The sequence below is a fragment of the Pelobates fuscus genome, chromosome 12, assembly GCF_036172605.1.
Source record: "Pelobates fuscus isolate aPelFus1 chromosome 12, aPelFus1.pri, whole genome shotgun sequence".
Taxonomy (NCBI): domain Eukaryota; kingdom Metazoa; phylum Chordata; class Amphibia; order Anura; family Pelobatidae; genus Pelobates; species Pelobates fuscus.
The window spans coordinates 138565779-138586166 of record NC_086328.1 but is presented as its reverse complement, the minus strand read 5'-3'; the positions used below and the strand labels follow the sequence as shown (position 1 = coordinate 138586166).

Sequence of the window (20388 nt, the reverse complement as noted above, 5' to 3'; positions counted from 1 at the left end):
TTCAGCCTGTTTAAGAAAGACATGAGGATAGAGCTCAGGCGGGCTTAACAAACACACAAAGCAAATTCTACCAGTGTGTAACCAAAATGAGTATGTTTATAGATGGACCCTGTAATACAGACAGGGAGGAGATGGATTCTGGCTACACGTGGAGTTATATAGAGAGGTCACAGCATCCAATCTGCCTTTTTGTCTTTGTCACTTACACAGACTGTGCTCGTTCTCTATCTGTGCCTCTCTCATAGCTCCTAACGTCTAACAATAGCTCAACCTTACCATCCTCTTTGCAGTTCTCCATCCTATCACTCCATCATTCCTTCTGTTTTTTCCATTTCTCTATGGACCTATTCCTGTCCACAGCCTGAGTTAATCTTCTATCCAACACCACCGCCAAGGCTCTGAAACCAGAATCCTTGTACTGGTTTTTATTTTTTCCTCTCTGTCTTTTTTAAGCATTCTACTTTCTTATCACAGCACACACTATCCCTTTATTGGGGAGCCCCTCTGCACAACGCTCTACATAGCGACCTACTTCCATTTCGAGTGTTTTTACTCCCCTTTGACCAGCCGTATTGTCCTTGTTTCCTTGCCTCACTTCTTGAATTATGGACACCTCTTACCCTCGTGAAGAACTGTTTTTGACACAGCCTAATAAGCCGGACACTGTTCATACCGTCATCACCATTGGTGCACCTGCACCTCCCAGAGATCACCTGCTATGGTCCTTGTGTAATACTTTGTACCTGAATCTCTTCTGTCTTGGATTTATGGCGTTGATCTACTCTGTTAAGGTAAGGCTGATGGATAGGAACAAATTGGACCGAGGGCAAGAACATGATTGGGCCATGAGACGTGAAGACCAGTACATTTAGGGAAATTTATTTTATTTTTTTAAAAATCTGTAAAGACATCAATGTACCTTGTCCTTAAAATCTCCCTTTAACCAATTCTACCCCTCAGGAACATATTCTGAACATGGGAGTTTCATTTAGGACATGGTGAAACGTTGCTTGGCAAAAGTTATAGCAATTTATCATTCGTTACTATTTATTACTTTATCAGGGGACGGGCGTTTTAAAAAAGGGTGGAACTCAGTGATAGGGAATTTCTAATCAGTCCAAGAGTGCATAGAATGTGCTTTAAATGAATGTTATCTTCTCATTGTGACACTGGTTCATTGCTATATACACCTGTTAGTAAATTACATGGTCTCAACTTTACAACTTTTAGTTAAAATTACATTTTGTGAAAGATATTATTATACACTTTATGTTAATAACATGTTAGTTTTGTAGGAAGAATAGTGTCATTGTGAACTAAATTGTATTTATTTTAATCAAAGCTTGCTTTTTTAACTTTCAAAACTCTGACAATTTCTTCCTGATTTAATCAAATGAATGGGTCTAATTTGCTTTCCCGTCTAGGCCAGAGATCAGAAAGTACAAGGGGATGAGCAGACTGCCCGACGTTACGGTCAGAAGGCACGATGTTACAATATCCTGGCTACAGTGTGGAACGTCACACTTCCTGTCCTGCTTGTAGCACTAGTGATCACAGGTATTGTGCACCTGTCACAGGTAGTCAATGCTTCTCTGGACCTCTTCAACCTTCGAGGCTTCATCAGCAACAATGACGAAGACAAGAAGTAACCTACAAATAGCTACAATAATTATTCATCTTCAAACAGACGATGAATATGATGATAAAAAGCATACTACATGCTATTGGGTTGTGAACACAGAACAAAGCAACAGACGCCAGAAACCACTGAGCTCTGGACACATAATAAGAGAGCAGCAATAGAACAAAGTCTACGCCTGTCCCTGGTAACCACATCAACAGCCTGATCCAACAACGTCTCCAAAAATGAACCCACATCCGAGTTTCCAAAGAAAAACGATTTCAGTATTTTGTCACAACGCAATAGGACACAAGGTGGACATACTGTTGGTATCTGCCAATATTAAATGAAAATTAATCCTGCACTATGCCTTAAAGTCCACCAGCAAACCTTGTATGTTAACTATGAATGAATGGTAGATATTGAGCAGACAGGACTGCTTACTAAGGACATCCATCCATTGGAAGATGCAGCTATATCGCAGAATGGAACTCATGTATTGATAACAAGGTTTATCGTTAACACCTAGATAAAAAGGGATTATTGAGAGTGTAGCTCTCTGAAGATGTGGATGCCTTTTTATTTAAGTGAAACCCTCCTTCCATACAGTGGCTCTTGTAATGTGGTGCATGTATCACAAAATGACAGGAAGCCATTACTGTAGGCCACCCACGTACCTCAAGCCACCTCAAACATTCCCTTCATGGCTGCAATCTGTTTAACCCCTTAAGGACACATGACATGTGTGACATGTCATGATTCCCTTTTATTACAGAAGTTTGGTCCTTAAGGGGTTAATACAGACCTTAACATGTATTGTTGTTTTTGTTTTTTTAATGTCAGCAGAAAAATTGAGATTATCATCTGGCAATTGGTAAAACCTAATAAATGATTTTGACTAAAAATATGCAGAAATTTCCACTCAAGTTTCAAATAAATGTGACAATTTTAAGTTCCTGTTTGAAAGAAAACGTAGTTTGACCTTAGCAATGTATTCACTGACATGTTGCTCCAAAACAAGGCTGGTAACTGCGGCAGTAGACGTTATAATAAATCAATAAAACACATTGTCCAATCTGGACACGACAATAGAAATAGCAAGACTTTGAAATATTTAGACAGATCTCGTGATTTAACACTAATTTGTATTTCAAATAAAATATTTTCAAACATTTTCTCTGTTATTTTTTTTTATTTTTTTGTAGGATATAAGAAGAAATATATGGAGATATAGCAAAGCTATGGTAGCTTTTTGTGTAGCTAAGTGTTATAACAAATATCCTAATATGCAATTTATTATATATTTACACATTGGATGGTTCTACTGTTACAAACTATCTAAAAACATGATTTTATTCTCATTACAAAAAACTTACACAATAATTTGCTGCACTGGTGACATCTAGTGGTCATTTATCAGTAGACACCTGGCATGCATGTATATTCTATGGCACCGGCTTTATCCTTGGAAGCCACTTGGTTCGTCCACTTCCAATGAATTGCTAGACAAAAAACAGGACAATTTTACCAATAATTTTATTTTTTGCATCCTATTATAAGATGAATGTGAAATGTCAAGTGTCAATACATCACAATTTAAAGGTTTAACGGTTACCTATCCCCATTATAATTCTATAGTAATATTTGTTGCAGTGTATTTTTTTTATTATTTTTTATTTTTTATTATTTCTAAGACAGTCCAATAGTATGGTGGTAAATAGCAAATGATCAAATAATCTTAATTTGGCCAGGATGCAATAAAACCAATAATAACAAGATGTAAAAACACGGCAGAGTATTCTAAATAATGAACAATAAATGTGTTTTAAAGGTAACAATGTCAATCAGTGCTGGATTTTACAGAGCTCCCACTATAATGGGATTACTTCAAAACATACAACACAATATGACCGGGATTAAAATAATAACCGGAATGACATTAAAAAAAAAACAACTATTAGCGCAAAGTTAGGAAAATATTGAATGTTTTGTTATAAATTTTGGGGGATTTTGGAGAAAATAATAAATGTATTATTGTAAATTTGAGGGGATGTTGTCGTATAAGGAAATAATGCACAATGCAGAGAGGGGTGAATTGTGGGGTAATTGTTTTTAGCTTTAGTTGTGATGTGAAGGTTGTGATGGTATCAGTGGATTGGACTGTAAAGTCCATTCCTCCCATATTTTAGTATCTTGGGCCATGCAGTCATCGAGCTGTTTCACCGGATGGAAAATGGACCATATTGTGAGAAAGATGCTCAGAGGTGGCAGTGTAGTCTCTCCAGTGTTTTGATATGTACATTCATGCGATGTATACACACGTGTCATAATATGTTACTATTATATTTTGAGGAGAAACATTAAAGGAAACACTTTAACATTAAAAATAAACATGATTTTTAAGAAAAAAAAAAAAAAAGCTATTTTTACACGTTTTATCTGGGGAGCTACTCTTCATCTAAAAATAATAATCTGTGTGATCTCTAATCCAATTCAAGATGTAATTAACTGTAATTAGTATCGTGGCAGAGTATAACTGAAGTTACAGTGACCCCAATCATTCTAAGCCAAAGTCTGGCTCCGATTGATGGGAGTTTTGATACAGAATAGGCCAGGTATGATGTAACTTCCAGTTCAATAATTAACACTTTAATTAATGTTCTTTTAATGTCACTGGCCATCTTTAACGCGGTTCAAAAGGGGCAGCTGCCAGTTATTCCTGTGGGTCCCAGAGCAGCTACCCCTTGAGCCCACAAATGTGGCCCGCTGCCCGCTGGAAGCAGGAATAGAGGAGGCAGAGTGGAAAAGCTTCTGATTCCCAACAAATGCAGAAAGAAAAGTCCTGCGCTCAACTCCCATCACTACTGGGCGGCTGCAATGACTACAGTACACATCAGCCCCAATACATAGTAAAAACCAAAGAAAAACATGTTACCTGCGCTCTCTCCTTTATCCCTATGTATTTTTAAAACAAATGGAGGTCTTTTAGTTACCTCCAATGGCCATGAGAGGATGAGCCCACCTGCCACATCAAGGCAGACCCCCCTAGGTGGGTCCTAACTCTAACCATTCACCTTGCTTCCTTGAGCCTCTGGCAAAAATCTCTAATGAGACAGAAAGATTGTCTGATTCCTCTGATTCCCAACAGCCTCAACAAACCACTGGAGGGAAACCATCTTCCTGCACCTATAAGGTAGGAAACAAGAGGGTGGCTGAAATGTACATTTCCATATGTTTCTTTTTGTATGTAACTGTGTGTATGTGTATCTGTGTGTCTGTATGTCTGTTTGTCTGTGTATTTATCTGTGTGTCTGTATGTGTATCTGTATGTCTGTGTATTTATCTGTTTGTCTGTATGTGTATCTGTCTATTTATCTGTTTGTATGTGTATCTGTGTGTCTGTATGTGTATCTGTGTGTCTAAATGTGTATCTGTAAGCGTATCTGTATGTGTACCTGTTTGTCTGCATGTGTGTCAGTGTGTGCATCTGTGTGTATGTCAAAGTTTGTATCTGTATGAGTGTCATTCTGTTTATCTGAATGTGTGTCACTCTGTGTCTGTGTATCTGAAGGTGTGTCAGTATGTGTATCTGTGGGTCTGTGTATCTGTATGTGTGTTAGTGTATTTGTGTACCTGCATGTCTGTCCATGCAAATATCTGGATATGTGTTATTGTGTGTATCTGCATGTATGTCAGTGTGTGTTTGTCTGTTTCTCTGTATGTCTGCTAGCGTGTGTCTGTGTATCTGCATGTTTGTCAGTGTGTATCTGCATGTGTGTCAGTGTGTACACACACTGTCACCCCATCACCCTGCCACACTCACATTAACTCCCCCAATCCTGTCACACTCGCTCACACCACACTCACCTCTCATCGCTCTGCCACACTCCACCTACTCTCGCAATGTCACACTGACCCTATCACATTAATCCTTCCAATTTGGTCATACTCACCCCCTCTCCTCCCCTCAACCATGCCACACTGACCTTGTCACATAAAAGTCCCCTAATCATGTCACGCTCATCTCCCCTCTACCTGTCACACTCCCTCCTCCAGCTGTGCCACATTCACCCCAACCATTCCACGCAATATTGTCGCATTAACCCCCATAATCGTGTCACACTTACCTCCCCTCATCCTATCACATTACCTCCTCCAACCCTGTCACACTCACCACCCAACCCTGCATCATTAACCCCTCTAGCCCTGTCACAATCACCTTCACACAGTTATCTCTTTACCCACCCTGTCACAGTCACCCACTAAAGACAATCATCATAGACACACAGTCATGAAACATAGTGGTACAGTGGGACAAATGCTTGCCCAGGGTAGAATCAATATTAAAGCCGGTCCTGGTCATTGGTCTATAATGAATTTTCTAATCAACACTTAAATAGTTATTTAACCCCTTAAGGACCAAACTTATGGAATAAAAGGGAATCATGACATGTCACACACGTCATGTGTCCTTAAAGGGTTAAGTTCAATGGAATGTCAATGTAAAATAACATAAACACCATAGAAAAAAAACACAACACAAATATGAGATTAAGCATTTTGTAGGTTTGTTGGGCTTTAATCCACTACATGTACTAAAATAGAAGGAGCTATGATACTCTAGTCCACTGGGGTTTATTTACCAAAGTCCTAGCGCCCCCCCCACCACCCCGTCCAAATGACCGCAATGAATCCAGATCAACTTGGACGCATTCGGACTGTAAAACCTGGAGACTGTTCTCAAGATTTACCACTGTCAGGATTTTGAAAACCAGCAACAGAATAGACCAAATATACATCATTGTCCATTGGATTAGGCCTGTCTTAAATGGCGGAAATTGAAAACATGAATTCTAAATATCTGCGATCGAATTGTAAAAATCCTGACCTAAATTTTACAAATCTGAACAATTAGTGTTTGGCAGCAATATCGGCCAGGTGGCAAAGAGTTTTACAAACACCTTGACAGCACATGGGTTAAATGTCTAGTAACCAGTCTGTCCTCCTCATTTAACTCTAGGGTGGATTCTATCTTCCATTATGCTTCTATTCAACAAGCCATTGGCAGGGGCGAATCTAAAAACCATGAGCGGTCAGTATACGCTCAACTATTAATACTACTTCCACTGCAATGGGGCATGAAAATGGGGAATGTGGGATGGGGGTGCAGGAACAGGTCAGCTAGGTATAATAAAATTAGCCCAGTTGCTAATGGCTATATCCAATTAGATGAGGCCCTGTAAATAAAAATGGGGGGTTTAAAAAAACAGTAACAATGTATTACCGGGCCTTAGAATGGCCCGATTTAACATAATAGAATAACCAGTCACGAGCCGAGATGAGGAATACAGAAAGGAACAAATACGGTAAGAACAAAGCCAAAGGGTCAGGGATACCAGAAATACAGGAAGTCACGCCAAGATCAATAACCAATAAACAGAATCAGGAACGCGTTCTCGGATAACCAACTGGATGGAAACCATGACAGGGCACTAAACAACTGCATGTTTTGGTTTAAATAACCCAGTAAACCCTGCTATTGGCCGATTTGAGTCCCATGACCCCAGAACGTGCATGCACGGCAAAAACGTGACACCGCACGCACGTTCATGTCACTAGTGATGTCATCATGGGTGGCTTTATTATATAGCACCGCCTTGCGTCCTTCCTAACGCTGGACCCAGCCGCTGTATTAAGAGCTGCACGGAGGGAGAGGCGCTGGAGGTAAGGTGAGTAACCTCTCCCTCCTTTAGTGTGACCGCAGTGATCACATGCAGTCACATTGCGGTGGCTATCGGGCACTGTGATGGTTTGACTGCACCGATTAGATGGGAATATTTTATGGGCCTGGAGCTGCGGCTCCATCAGCCCCTATGTCCGGCCCCGGTGGAGTAATAGCTTCTTGATCCAATGATAGATCTGACTGCCATTTTGGGGTCAAGAAGGAATTTTTCCTAGTTTGCTGCAAAATTGGAAGCGCTTCAGACTGGGTTTCTGCCTTCTGTTTTGGAACAGTAAAAACCAACTCTTTTTAGCTATGTAACTATGTAACTACACCCCTATACAGACTATACATGGCTGAGCGGGAGTGACCAGGGAGGGGCGCTATGAAAATCTTAACATAAGACTATAACAAACAGGACTGCACAGGAATAAACTCATGTTTACTAATATTAATGTAATAAGTTCCATAAATATATAAATAATATACAGAAAGAATGTCACATAGCATACTCGGTATATATAATATAATCTATAAACATATGTAGATCTCTATATATTGCCAAATCAAACAATCCTGACTCGAGATGCAAGAGCATTTGGTGTCTTACAGGTCCCACCACACCTTCCTCACTGAATAATAGAGATTGTTATTCCTCCTCGCAACTCTGTCCAAAAAAAACAAAAGAAATTAATCTACAGAGCCTTCCAATCTGGCTGCAAATAAGAACACATATTGTATGTGCCAATGTAGGTGCCACCTCCCACTATTCACAAAGAGCAGAACTCCCAGTTAGGAAGGGAAACTCGTAATCCAGAGTGATTTATGGCATCAAAAGAAAATAAAACAAAACAAACTAAATACATGAAAACTAATAAAATACAAAATCAAAATAATTTCCCAGTCACCTTTCTTATCACCAATAACCATGTGCATTGTCTGTGAACGATTGCAATGAAATAAGGAATTGGATGAAGTTTATTACATAATAAATAAAAGAGACAGCAAACACTACAAACACATTCAGCTACGATGCTGAAATGTAAATTCTGCTATATCTGGAGAGCAGAAGAGACCTCAGATCATATGACTGGAGAGGGGGCATACTGTGGGTGCCAGGGAGACCTCAGATCATATGACTGGAGAGAGGGCATACCGTGGGTGCCAGGGAGACCTCAGATCATATGACTGGAGAGGGGGCATACCGTGGGTGCCAGGGAGAACTCAAATCATATGACTGGAGAGAGGGCATACCGTGGGTGCCAGGGAGACCTCAGATCATATGACTGGAGAGAGGGCATACCGTGGGTGCCAGGGAGACCTCAGATCATATGACTGGAGAGGGGGCATACCGTGGGTGCCAGGGAGAACTCAAATCATATGACTGGAGAGAGGGCATACCGTGGGTGCCAGGGAGACCTCAGATCATATGACTGGAGAGGGGGCATACCGTGGGTGCCAGGGAGAACTCAAATCATATGACTGGAGAGGGGGCATACCGTGGGTGCCAGGGAGACCTCAAATCATATGACTGGAGAGAGGGCATACCGTGGGTGCCAGGGAGACCTCAGATCATATAACTGGAGAGAGGGCATACTGTGGGTGCCTGGGAGACCTCAGATCATATGACTGGAGAGGGGGCATACTGTGGGTGCCAGGGAGACCTCAGATCATATAACTGGAGAGAGGGCATACCGTGGGTGCCAGGGAGACATCAGATCATATGACTGGAGAGGGGGCATACCGTGGGTGCCTGGGAGACCTCAGATCATATGACTGGAGAGGGGGCATACTGTGGGTGCCAGGGAGACCTCAGATCATATGACTGGAGAGGGGGCATACTGTGGGTGCCAGGGAGACCTCAGCTCATATAACTGGAGAGAGGGCATACCGTGGGTGCCAGGGAGATCTCAGATCATATGACTGGAGAGAGGGCATACCGTGGGTGCCAGGGAGACCTCTAATCATATGACTGGAGAGGGGGCATACCGTGGGTGCCAGGGAGACCTCAGATCATATGACTGGAGAGGGGGCATACCGTGGGTGCCTGGGAGACCTCAGATCATATGACTGGAGAGGGGGAAAATTGTGGGTGCCAGGGAGACCTCAGATCATATGACTGGAGAGGGGGCATACTGTGGGTGCCTGGGAGACCTCAGATCGTATGACTGGAGAGGGGGCATACTGTGGGTGCCAGGGAGACCCCCAGGTTTTGTATAACCCTTTCTAATTGGTTTTACTATAGTCGTTGCTAAGGGTGGGCTTTTGGGGTCCGAAGCCCTGGATGTGGGTCTCTTTAGCACCTGATCATGTGCTTACATAGCTTACAATTACAATTATGTATGTAGAGCCAACATATTCTGCAGACCTGTACTATAGGACAAACATTTAATTCAAACAAAACATGACATACAGAAACAGAATAGGACCCAGCACGTATCGTATTTGCATATCAGTAATAACTATATTTCTTAACATTGTGGGGCACAGTGTGACACAATTTTTCAAACAGTATTGTTATATTTATGTTTGATTGTTGTACCTATCTGTGTTATCAAGCATGATACATCACTGGCATAGAAGATCGAAGGACAGCGACAGGATAATTATAAGGATAAACGCTCATAAATGATATTTTAGGAACTCTCTGTAAAAGCAGTCCTGGCATTCTGTGTTTAAAGAGGGTATCGTGCTTGTGGTTTGTTTCCAGCCCCCTCCCTGAATCTCCGAGCTCTCTGCTCAGATAATTAAAGGGCCCACATGGCTATATATTGCCTCTGTAAATTGTTCCAGATGTGGCTCACAAGCCATAGAATGTTTTAAAAACAGCATTGAAGTGTCTTGATTTTATGGTTCTCAGATTTGTTGGCTTAAACAGTTACTCAATGGGATGAATTTTTTTTTATAAATACTACATATTTAGGTTATCTATTCCCTATTTACAAAGAAATTGGTAAAAAGTATATCGTCGAGATTAAATGTATTGGCAAAATGTAAGAGAGAAAAAAAATCAACTAATGTGACCCCAAACTGCAATCTATGGTAAAATGTAGCGATTTAATGAATACTCCAAGGACCATAGTCATAGCGCTCTGTAATGGTTATTGTGCGACAAGTGTCCTGGTGCCCCCACGCCAATGTAAGGTGTTAAAACGCTTTAGAACAGTTTTACACTTATGTGAGGTTCACCAGGCGCCGATCCCAACTTCCAGCTCTCTGTCTGAGCTGAGACCGGCAGTGCAGGGCTTTGCTAATTGGTTAAGGGCGATCAGATTATGCTATAAGCAAATGAGCCAGTCTTGCACTGTAGAGCTTAGATTAAGCGAGTTAATGAAAGCTCCTGCTTAGACACTTCCATCTTTCTGACTGATAAGGTAGAGGCATGAAGTTGAAGTGGGTCCCAGTCAGGGCCATCATCAGCGGGGTACAGTCAATACAGGTGTGTGGGGCCCGGTTGTAGAGGGCCTCTCTCTCTGGTGCGAGAAACAACAGCAGTCAGTAGCTCCTCGCACAGCCACAAATGGGGAGATGGGCGCTACAGCCATGCTGTCCAGACCCTGTATCTGTGAGGGAGCTAGCCTTAACTGGCCACAGACACCAGCTCCTGCACAATATTTAATATTAAATGCATGGTCATGAAATTGCAGTGATTTCATATGAAGAGAGAGGGACACTTTAATTTTAGGGGTGTGAGTGTGGGTGTGGTCAGGGGTGGGGTTCTGAGACATTTTTGGTGATTCGTTAATAACAATTCCATGCCTTTCAACCATCTCGATTTCAGGGTGATAGTCTGTCCCGCTGTCCCACCTTAGCTCCCTGCTGTCCCGCTTTTGGGGTCACCAGGGAACTATCCCCAACATTCATACATGAGTGTACTGTATCATAAGATGTACTCGCACTATGTTTAGGGCACTAGGACCTTGCAGGGAGCATTAAACCTATGCAGGGCCACCATCACGGGGTAACATTCCACATCTGTAATGGTGGAAAAGCACGCTGCTGGGGCCCATCGGGTAGCCCATGCACTGAGGGTCACCCAATGAGCATATATCTTCAGGGGCTGGGTCAGCACTGCCGCCCTTTAATAGTGTAACCAGACCCCTTTTAATGATGTCAGCCACAGCCAGTGCTGGGAGGAAGGGACGGTCAGTCCCTTCCTTCCAGCTTATTCTGCACAGGAGGGAGGAGGAAGACCGACTGTGTGTATTCCGTGAGGAGGGGAGAGCCAGACCAACACCCATCAGCATCAGCCACCCTCCTGCACCCAAAAGGTAAGAAGCAAGAGGGTGGCTGAAAAATGAGCTGCATGTGTGTATGTCAGCATGTATGTGTGTGTGTGTGTGTGTGTCTGTATGCATGTCAGTATGTATGTGTGTGTCAACATGTATGTGTGTGTGTCTGTATGTTTGTCTGTATGTCTGTATGCATCCACTACAAATGCACTAACACACACAGTGTCCACTTTACACACACTGCATCCACAAAACATACACCTTCTATCAACTCTACACACACTGCTAAATAGAAAACAGAAGGTACTAGTGCTTTTATAAAACTGAAAGTTTATGAGTAATAGCTCAAAAATATATGTAATAGTAGAAGCTAAACACCAAAAAGTGCCACTTCATCACAAACACCAACAAGATACAAAAAATACAACAGTGTAGCGCTATAAATACGAAAAATTACCTTAAAAACAATAGCTTTGATGCTTTTTAATTGGGTTATTATTTCATGGACCTAGAAATACAAATAGTACCACATAGTGCGGCTTATAAGTAAATAAAATGTGATAAAAATAGGGTATATAAATAAAACACTCACAAACAAGGTGTGGATGGCTTCTGGGTCGGTTTAGGCGACCCACCCCTATATAGAATGTATGTTCCGTCCTGGGGAAAAGTATATAAGCACACAATAGGCTAGTACAGTAAGGTGTAAGATAATCAAAATAAGTGCCAACTTAGTACTTACAAACACAGAGCTTCTGTGGCTCTATAGTAGCGTATTGTGTAGGTATAGGGCTACACTCCCCCTTTAAGTAGATGTCTCATAAACGCCGGGAACCAAAGTAAAAGTTTGCATACATTTATTGAAACATGTTATAAAATACATAAATTAAATGGGGAACAATGTCGATAAAAGTACCGGTACGCGTTTCACCACTTGATGGGGCTTCCTCCGTCAGATAAATGTTGTGAAGATCCTTGGTTCTCCGGCTTCTGTTTATATACCCTCCTAATTAGGGAATGATCTTCGTCTGTGACTGTTACGTAGTTACCATATGAGGTAGTACGTAACCTATCTCTATGGTAATGTATCAAACATCCCGGTGGACACACTCACCTGGAGCTCAGTCAGGTGGAAATTGTCCTGCAATGTGGCGTTACTTCCCTGAGTTCCAAGCTTCTTTCTCAAGATGTGACGGCAGCGGTATTTTCATCATTTTATTTTCTGAACGATCTAATAGTCACTGATTGTTCTGTAGTTCTTCCAACAATATTGTTATCGTTTGTTCAGACGTAAACTTTATGATGTGTGTTCTTAGTCTCTCCAATACAGTCCAATAAATAGACCCACAAGGATCCCTCCTCGGTGAATAGACATTAAGAATGAGAAGGGGTACAACAATATAGAGAAGGGATAATTAATATCGCATATCTATAGGTTACTTCATATCACATACCTAAAATAATAAATCACACTGGCATTATTACATAAGTGATAAATCACCCACAGTGCAAAGCTATAGGGAAAATAAGAGACCCTTAATGATGACTCGGACAGTTATTATATAAATTATACAATTTCAAATAATAGCTATGTCCCCACACAAATAAATCTAAAAATTGCATGAAGTTAAATTGAAAAATATAGAAAATCAGTTTAAAATTACAGAAGAATTATATGGAATGGGAAACAAAGAGGACTTTTTAATATAAATGAGAACTCCAAAATAGTCACGTAAAAATATAGAATTCTTGGGTATCAAATTTATCTCAAAGTCTATATTGAGACTTATAGGTGTTAAGGTGCACATTTCAAAGATCCATTTCACCTCTTGGGTACTCAATTTGTTTTTTTTTTTTGTAACTGTAGAACTAAATGTTGTTCCATTTTTATTTGATATATCTGTACTCTTACATGCATTGCACATCCTGCAGTGAAAATAAAATGTTTGACTTTTTGACCAATTAGTTAAAAAATTATTATTATTCAGGATTTCCTTTTCTAAAAAGCTGTTTGTTAAAATTTGTTTGACATTTTTTGCCCCCCTAAAAACAAATTTGGGTTTAAAACCTACACACTCCTGTAACTGGATCCCTTCCAAATTATAAAAATATTGTCGATATATCTCTATTTTGGTTTGAGGGAAATTTTTCATGCAAGTCAGAGGAACAGCCATGGGGACCAGGTTTGCACCTAGCTATGCCAACTTGTTCATGGCATATTGGGAAATAACTTTTATCTACCAAGGGCATGCTTTAGGTGCAAATCTGGTCTTATATAAGATATATATAGACAATATTTGTATAATTTGGAAGTGATCCAGTAATATTTTTGACATATTTTGTAACTCTCTTAACACAAACACTTGGGGAATTCGTTTAGCATATAGTGTGAGTAATATGAATATCAATTTTTTTAGATCTGAATATTTATATTTCTAACAACATTTTAATGGCCTGTACTTTTTCAAACAAGTTGATGTAAACAGCTCTATTGAAGTAAATTGCTGTCATCATAAACCATTGCTAACATACCTAGAGGGCAATTTTTAAGACTGCGGAGAAACTGCTCCAATCGGGGTGGTCCACGTTCAGGAGGCGAATGAATTCTCTTTGTGGAAGCACTCCCGAACGAGGAGTGGGCAGAAGACACGAAAAGATGGGGAAACATACATAATGTCAGACAGGCAAATCAAGGACCGGAAGCGGTCCCGCCACACAAGCGATCCTTGGCGAAGGTACCCAGCCGGGGTACAGGAGCTATGCTACATCTTTCACCCAGGTTCTCTGTGTGTCTCTCCCCCAAGCCCCTTTATGTGTCTCTTCCCCCTGTTTGTGTGTCTTTTACTCCCCCACAGCCCCTGTGTGCATCCTTTACTTCTCCCAGCTGATCTGTCTCTTTCCCCCTGTCCACTTATTATTATTATTATTATTATGATATTTATAGAGTGCCGTCAAATTCCGCAGCGCTTTACAATGGGTGGACGAACAGACATGTAGTTGTAACCAGACAAGTTGGACACACAGGAACAGAGGGGTTGAGGGCCCTGCTCAATGAGCTTACATGCTAGAGGGAGTGGGGTAAAATGACACAAAAGGTAAGGATAGTATTAGACTAGTGACAGTTGCAGAAGAGGAATCAGTTGGGAGCTATTAACAGTTTAATTGATACGCTTTTATGAAGAAGTGGTTTTTTAACGATTTTTTTGAAGGAGTGGAGACTGGGTGAGCAGTGTCTCTTCTTCCCTGGCCCCTTTGTGTCTCTTTCCCCTAGCACATTTGTAGATCTCTTTCACCCAGCTCCTTTTACTCTCCCCAGCCCTTTGTCTGTTTCTCCCTAGCCCCTTTGTGTCTCTTTCCTCAGCTCCTTTTGTGTGTTTGCCTTCACCCCCACCACCAGCCCCTCTTGTGTTCTCTTCCCCTCCTCCCGCCAGGCATGCCATCTTACCTTCCTTTTGTAGCCTAGCCACATGGACTGTGGTAGAGGATCTTTCTCTCAGACTGGGTAGAGGATAAATACGATCTTCTACCGTGGTCCATGTGGCTATATGAACAGATTGGCCATAGAGGGAGTGCTGTGCACTAACCTCCTGCTGGTCCAACCTCCCGCTTGAACATCCAATATGAAAAAGTGATATAAAAGATAGAACTGACGAAGGAATGAAACAGTTTAGAAAATGTGTCCACATCTGGGGTCTTCTTATAATTTGCAAAGACCCCAAACAGTGACTGCTCCATTGGAAGTGTGGTGGCCGAAAGGTGCAGGCAAAGGTGAGTTTTACTTACCTGAGCCTGTTCCTACCTGAAGACCCCACAATCTTCCTGTGGGTCCTCTTCAGGTTCTGGAGCTTCAGCGTCATGCATGAGCAAGATTAGTACTCGGAGGTCTTTGGAGGATTCTCCACAGAGCCTTTTCCCTAAGCTGTCCCTAGGTAGCTCCACTTCTTGTTAAGCTGGTCAAGCATAGGACAAATTACTTTATCTTAATACATCTTTTGATTGGGTTGGAATTTCAGTGAAATCAATGTGAGTATTCCAAAAAGATCTGATATTTATGTAATACTCATTTTGGATTGGGGGAAGACAGTGTCGCTGTATATATTCCATTCTACAGTAGTTTTTTTTTTTGGTTTTTTTTTTTTTACCAGTTTCCAGTTTAGAGAGTTCACCCAAAATGCTATTTTTAAAGGTGCTGGTACACAGTATAGATTTGCATTTGTCAGGCAATGCTGCAGTCATATTTATATGTTACGTATAATTTAAGGGTTTTCTGATAATTCTACACTCTCAAAGTCAACTCTAATGTATAACCGCAAGCAATAAACACGGACCAATATACTCAATTATTTATCTCAAGTGCAAAAGACTCAGCGCTGCGGTCCCTGTATCTTATTACAGTGCTACAAAAACAGATACAAACGTATTGTATTTCCATTTCTAAAACTGATCTTGCAGAAGCTTCCAAGCATGGAGAGAAAGATACACAATGCTTATTCATCTGCTACTTATTGAGAAAAATTGTCGTGAACGAGTATGCGTTACTGCACTTACTGTAGTTTAATGTTCTTACAAGTATATGTCAAGGGGACACTGCAAGCACCAAAACAACTACATCTTAAAGGGACACTATAGTCACCAGAACAACCACAGCTTAATGTACAATATACAGCTTAATGTACGGCATACAGCTTAATGTACAGAATACAGCTTAATGTACAGAATACAGAATACAGCTTAATGTATAATATACAGCTTAATGTACGGTATACAGCTTAATGTATAATATACAGCTTAATGTACAGAATACAGCTTAATGTACAGAATACAGCTTAATGTATAATATACAGCTTAATGTACGGTATACAGCTTAATGTATAATATACAGCTTAATGTACGGGATACAGCTTAATGTACAGAATACAGCTTAATGTATAATATACAGCTTAATGTACGGTATACAGCTTAATGTATTATATACAGCTTAATGTACGGGATACAGCTTAATGTATAATATACAGCTTCATGTATAGTATACAGCTTAATGTATAATATACAGTTTAATGTACGGTATACAGCTTAATGTATAATATACAGCTTAATGTACGGGATACAGCTTAATGTACAGAATACAGCTTAATGTATAATATACAGCTTAATGTACGGTATACAGCTTAATGTATAATATACAGCTTAATGTACGGGATACAGCTTAATGTACAGAATACAGCTTAATGTATAATATACAGCTTAATGTACGGTATACAGCTTAATGTATTATATACAGCTTAATGTACGGTATACAGCTTAATGTATTATATACAGCTTAATGTACGGCATACAGCTTAATGTACAGAATACAGCTTAATGTATAATATACAGCTTAATGTACGGTATACAGCTTAATGTATTATATACAGCTTAATGTACGGCATACAGCTTAATGTACAGAATACAGCTTAATGTATAATATACAGCTTAATGTACGGTATACAGCTTAATGTATAATATACAGCTTCATGTATAGTATACAGCTTAATGTACGGTATATACAGCTTAATGTACGGTATACAGCTTAATGTATAATACACAGCTTAATGTACGGGATACAGCTTAATGTACAGAATACAGCTTAATGTATAATATACAGCTTAATGTACGGTATACAGCTTAATGTATTATATACAGCTTAATGTACGGTATACAGCTTAATGTATTATATACAGCTTAATGTACGGTATACAGCTTAATGTATAATATACAGTTTAATGTACGATATACAGCCTAATGTATTATATACAGCTTAATGTACGGTATACAGCTTAATGTATAATATACAGCTTAATGTACAGTATACAGCTTAATGTACGGTATACAGCTTAATGTACGGCACACAGCTTAATATACGATATACAGCTTAATGTATAATATACAGCTTAATGTACAATATACAGCTTATCGTATAGTATACAGCTTAATGTACGGTATACAGCTTAATGAAGTGGTTCTGCTGCCTATTGCCTGTCTCTGTAGTATTTTTCATGTCAACACTGCCATTTCAGATTTCACATTACAGCCTAGTAACACCTCTAGAGGCAGTCACTCAGACGGTGCACAGTTAGCAGCACTGAGGTTCAGCGTCTCCACATTCTGCATGGAGGTGCGTAACGCTCCCCACTGATATGCATTGGTTCATGAGGATATGTCGGTTAGCCAGGGCATCTCTGTGTTTTTACAACTATAGTATTCCTGACACTATAGTGTTCATGTAATGTTGTGGTTTTGGTGCATAGGCCCTGTCCCAGCAGTCAGATGAATGTAACCATTTCACCATTTGCGAGAAACATCAATGCTTGTATTTGTCCGTCTGGATGTCTCTAGCCGCTGTCAGTCACACAATGAATAACTGAAAGTCTTTGCATACAATGGTCACAATGCTTTTCATAGAGAAGCACTGGATTCAGTAAGAAGCATCCAGTTGGATCCTCAGTATTTCTCTATGAGAACCCCAGTGCTTCTCTATGAGAACCCCAGTGCTTCTCTATAAAATCCCCAGTGCTTCTCTACGAGATCCCCATTGCTTCTCTATGAAATCCCCAGTGCTTCTCTACGAGATCCCCATTGCTCCTCTATGAGAACCCCAGTGCTTCTCTATGAGAACCCCAGTGCTTCTCTATAAAATCCCCAGTGCTTCTCTATGAGATCCCTAGTGCTTCTCTATGAGATCCCCAGTGCTTCTCTACGAGATCCCCATTGCTTCTCTATGAAATCCCCAGTGCTTCTCAATGAGATCCACAGTGCTTCTCTATGAAATCCCCAGTGCTTCTCAATGAGATCCACAGTGCTTCTCTATGAGACCCCCAGTGCTTCTCTTTGAGAACCCCAGTGTTTCTCTATGAGATCCCCAGTGTTTCTCTATGAAAAACGCAGTATTTCTCTATAAGATCCCCAGTGCTTCTCTATGAGATCCCCAGTGTTTCTCTATGAGAACCCCAGTGCTTCTCTATGAGATCCCCAGTGCATCTCTATGAAATCCCTAGTGCTTCTCTATGAGAACCCCAGTGTTTCTCTATGAGATCCCCTGTGTTTCTCTATGAGATCCCGAGTATTTCTCAATGTGATCCCCAGTGCTTCTCTATGAGATCCCCAGTGTTTCTCTATGAAAAACGCAGTATTTCTCTATAAGATCCCCAGTGCTTCTCTATGAGATCCCCAGTGTTTCTCTATGAGAACCCCAGTGCTTCTCTATGAGATCCCCAGTGCATCTCTATGAAATCCCTAGTGCTTCTCTATGAGAACCCCAGTGTTTCTCTATGAGATCCCCTGTGTTTCTCTATGAGATCCCCAGTATTTCTCAATGTGATCCCCAGTGCTTCTCTATGAGATCCCCAGTGTTTATGTATGAGAAGTGTTTGACTGGACCTCAGATCGTTTGGACGGACGATCCCATCGAGGGAGGTGTAGCTACAGCAAGTATACTGGAGACTACCCAGCCCTGGAATGCAGGTTAACAGAAGGTTTTTTATTTTATTTTTTCACAGAGAAGGGGACTCTAAACTTTTCAAAGGAAATCTTTAACATTTAAAATAAATATATACATTTGTAATGTTAGACAGGGTTATTATATTTTAAGGTCAAAATAGCCGATTTGGAAAATTATCTGTAACGGATCACCTGGCACCCCGACTGGGTACCTCCGTTAAAGGATGCTCCTAGTGCTTCCTGAGGACTCGAAGCACTGCAGCAGACACTATAACCACCGTAGACTCCTTCAGAGAGCAAGACAGGAACAAGCTCTTAAAAGAGCTAAGCAATTAAAGCTCAAGGGAGTATGCCGAGCATAGCAATCCCCAGTGTGAATATAGCTGTCCCCTCCAATCACGAGACAAGACTACGTGTTGAGGGTCAAGAAGAACTCTGGTTTAATGACACACACTCTGCTTTTATGCAATTCTCGCATGCAAGGGAGATGCCCACAGACAATTATACATTAGCCAATCAAACAATGGTTACATCCCACACATCTCCTCCCCTTAGCCTGAGAGGTAATTATCCGTACAGTTTAAAACATACCTTTTACCCAACTTTCATAACTCTAAAACTCTACATCCAATATTAATAAAAGTTACATATTATTAATCAGCACATTTCAAATACAAACATACCCAAAAATCAGAAAAGAAGGTTGTGAAGGAGGCTCCTCGTAGCCACGGGGTGCTTCACCTCACAACCACTACCCCCAGAATGAATATCAAGCAGTTTTAACTAAAAAAATAACAAAACTTTAATGAAACAAAATTGCATTCTATATACTTAAGACATATACTGTCACCCCAAATTGTGAGGGTTAAAAAAGTGAAAAGAGACTGTAGGTCAAATTGGCAAAACGGCAAGGCAGGATCTATATATATATAGGGGAGTCTGCAACAGTGTATCACATAGATGCAATTAGTATATGGTTCATGTGAAACATCTAATCGTAGTTGCAAGTGTTACAAAAAATCATTGCAGAGAAGAAACATTCCCCAGAGAAAGATCCAGCCTATCCTTAATTTGCTTACCCCTAATAGGCAACCTGGGGAGAATATAAACCCAAGTTACCTATAGCAAATACAAAAGTCCTATGGTACATACAGTTTAGCAATTCTGAATAAGTTAATGTCTCTAGTATGGCCTAAAGGAAATAAATCGAAAGGATAGAAAGATAAGGGGAAGAGGAAACAAAGCAGTGTGAGAAAACTGAATCTAGACAGAATTAGAAAGAGGGTTCTGTCAACACACCAGTTCCTTTCTCATTAATCCTATATCTTCCTCCCTAT

General features: G+C 40.5%; 1 protein-coding gene across 1 annotated transcript; it reads left to right on the top strand.

The window, feature by feature from the left end:
- The first annotated feature begins 203 nt into the window (after positions 1-203).
- LOC134579549 (interferon-induced transmembrane protein 5-like) lies at positions 204-2048 on the top strand. Its single transcript, XM_063438879.1, has 2 exons — positions 204-791; positions 1425-2048. The coding sequence occupies exons 1-2, from the start codon at positions 606-608 to the stop codon at positions 1647-1649; spliced, it is 411 nt and encodes a 136-aa protein (XP_063294949.1). The 5' UTR covers positions 204-605; the 3' UTR covers positions 1650-2048.
- The last annotated feature ends 18340 nt before the right edge of the window (positions 2049-20388 follow it).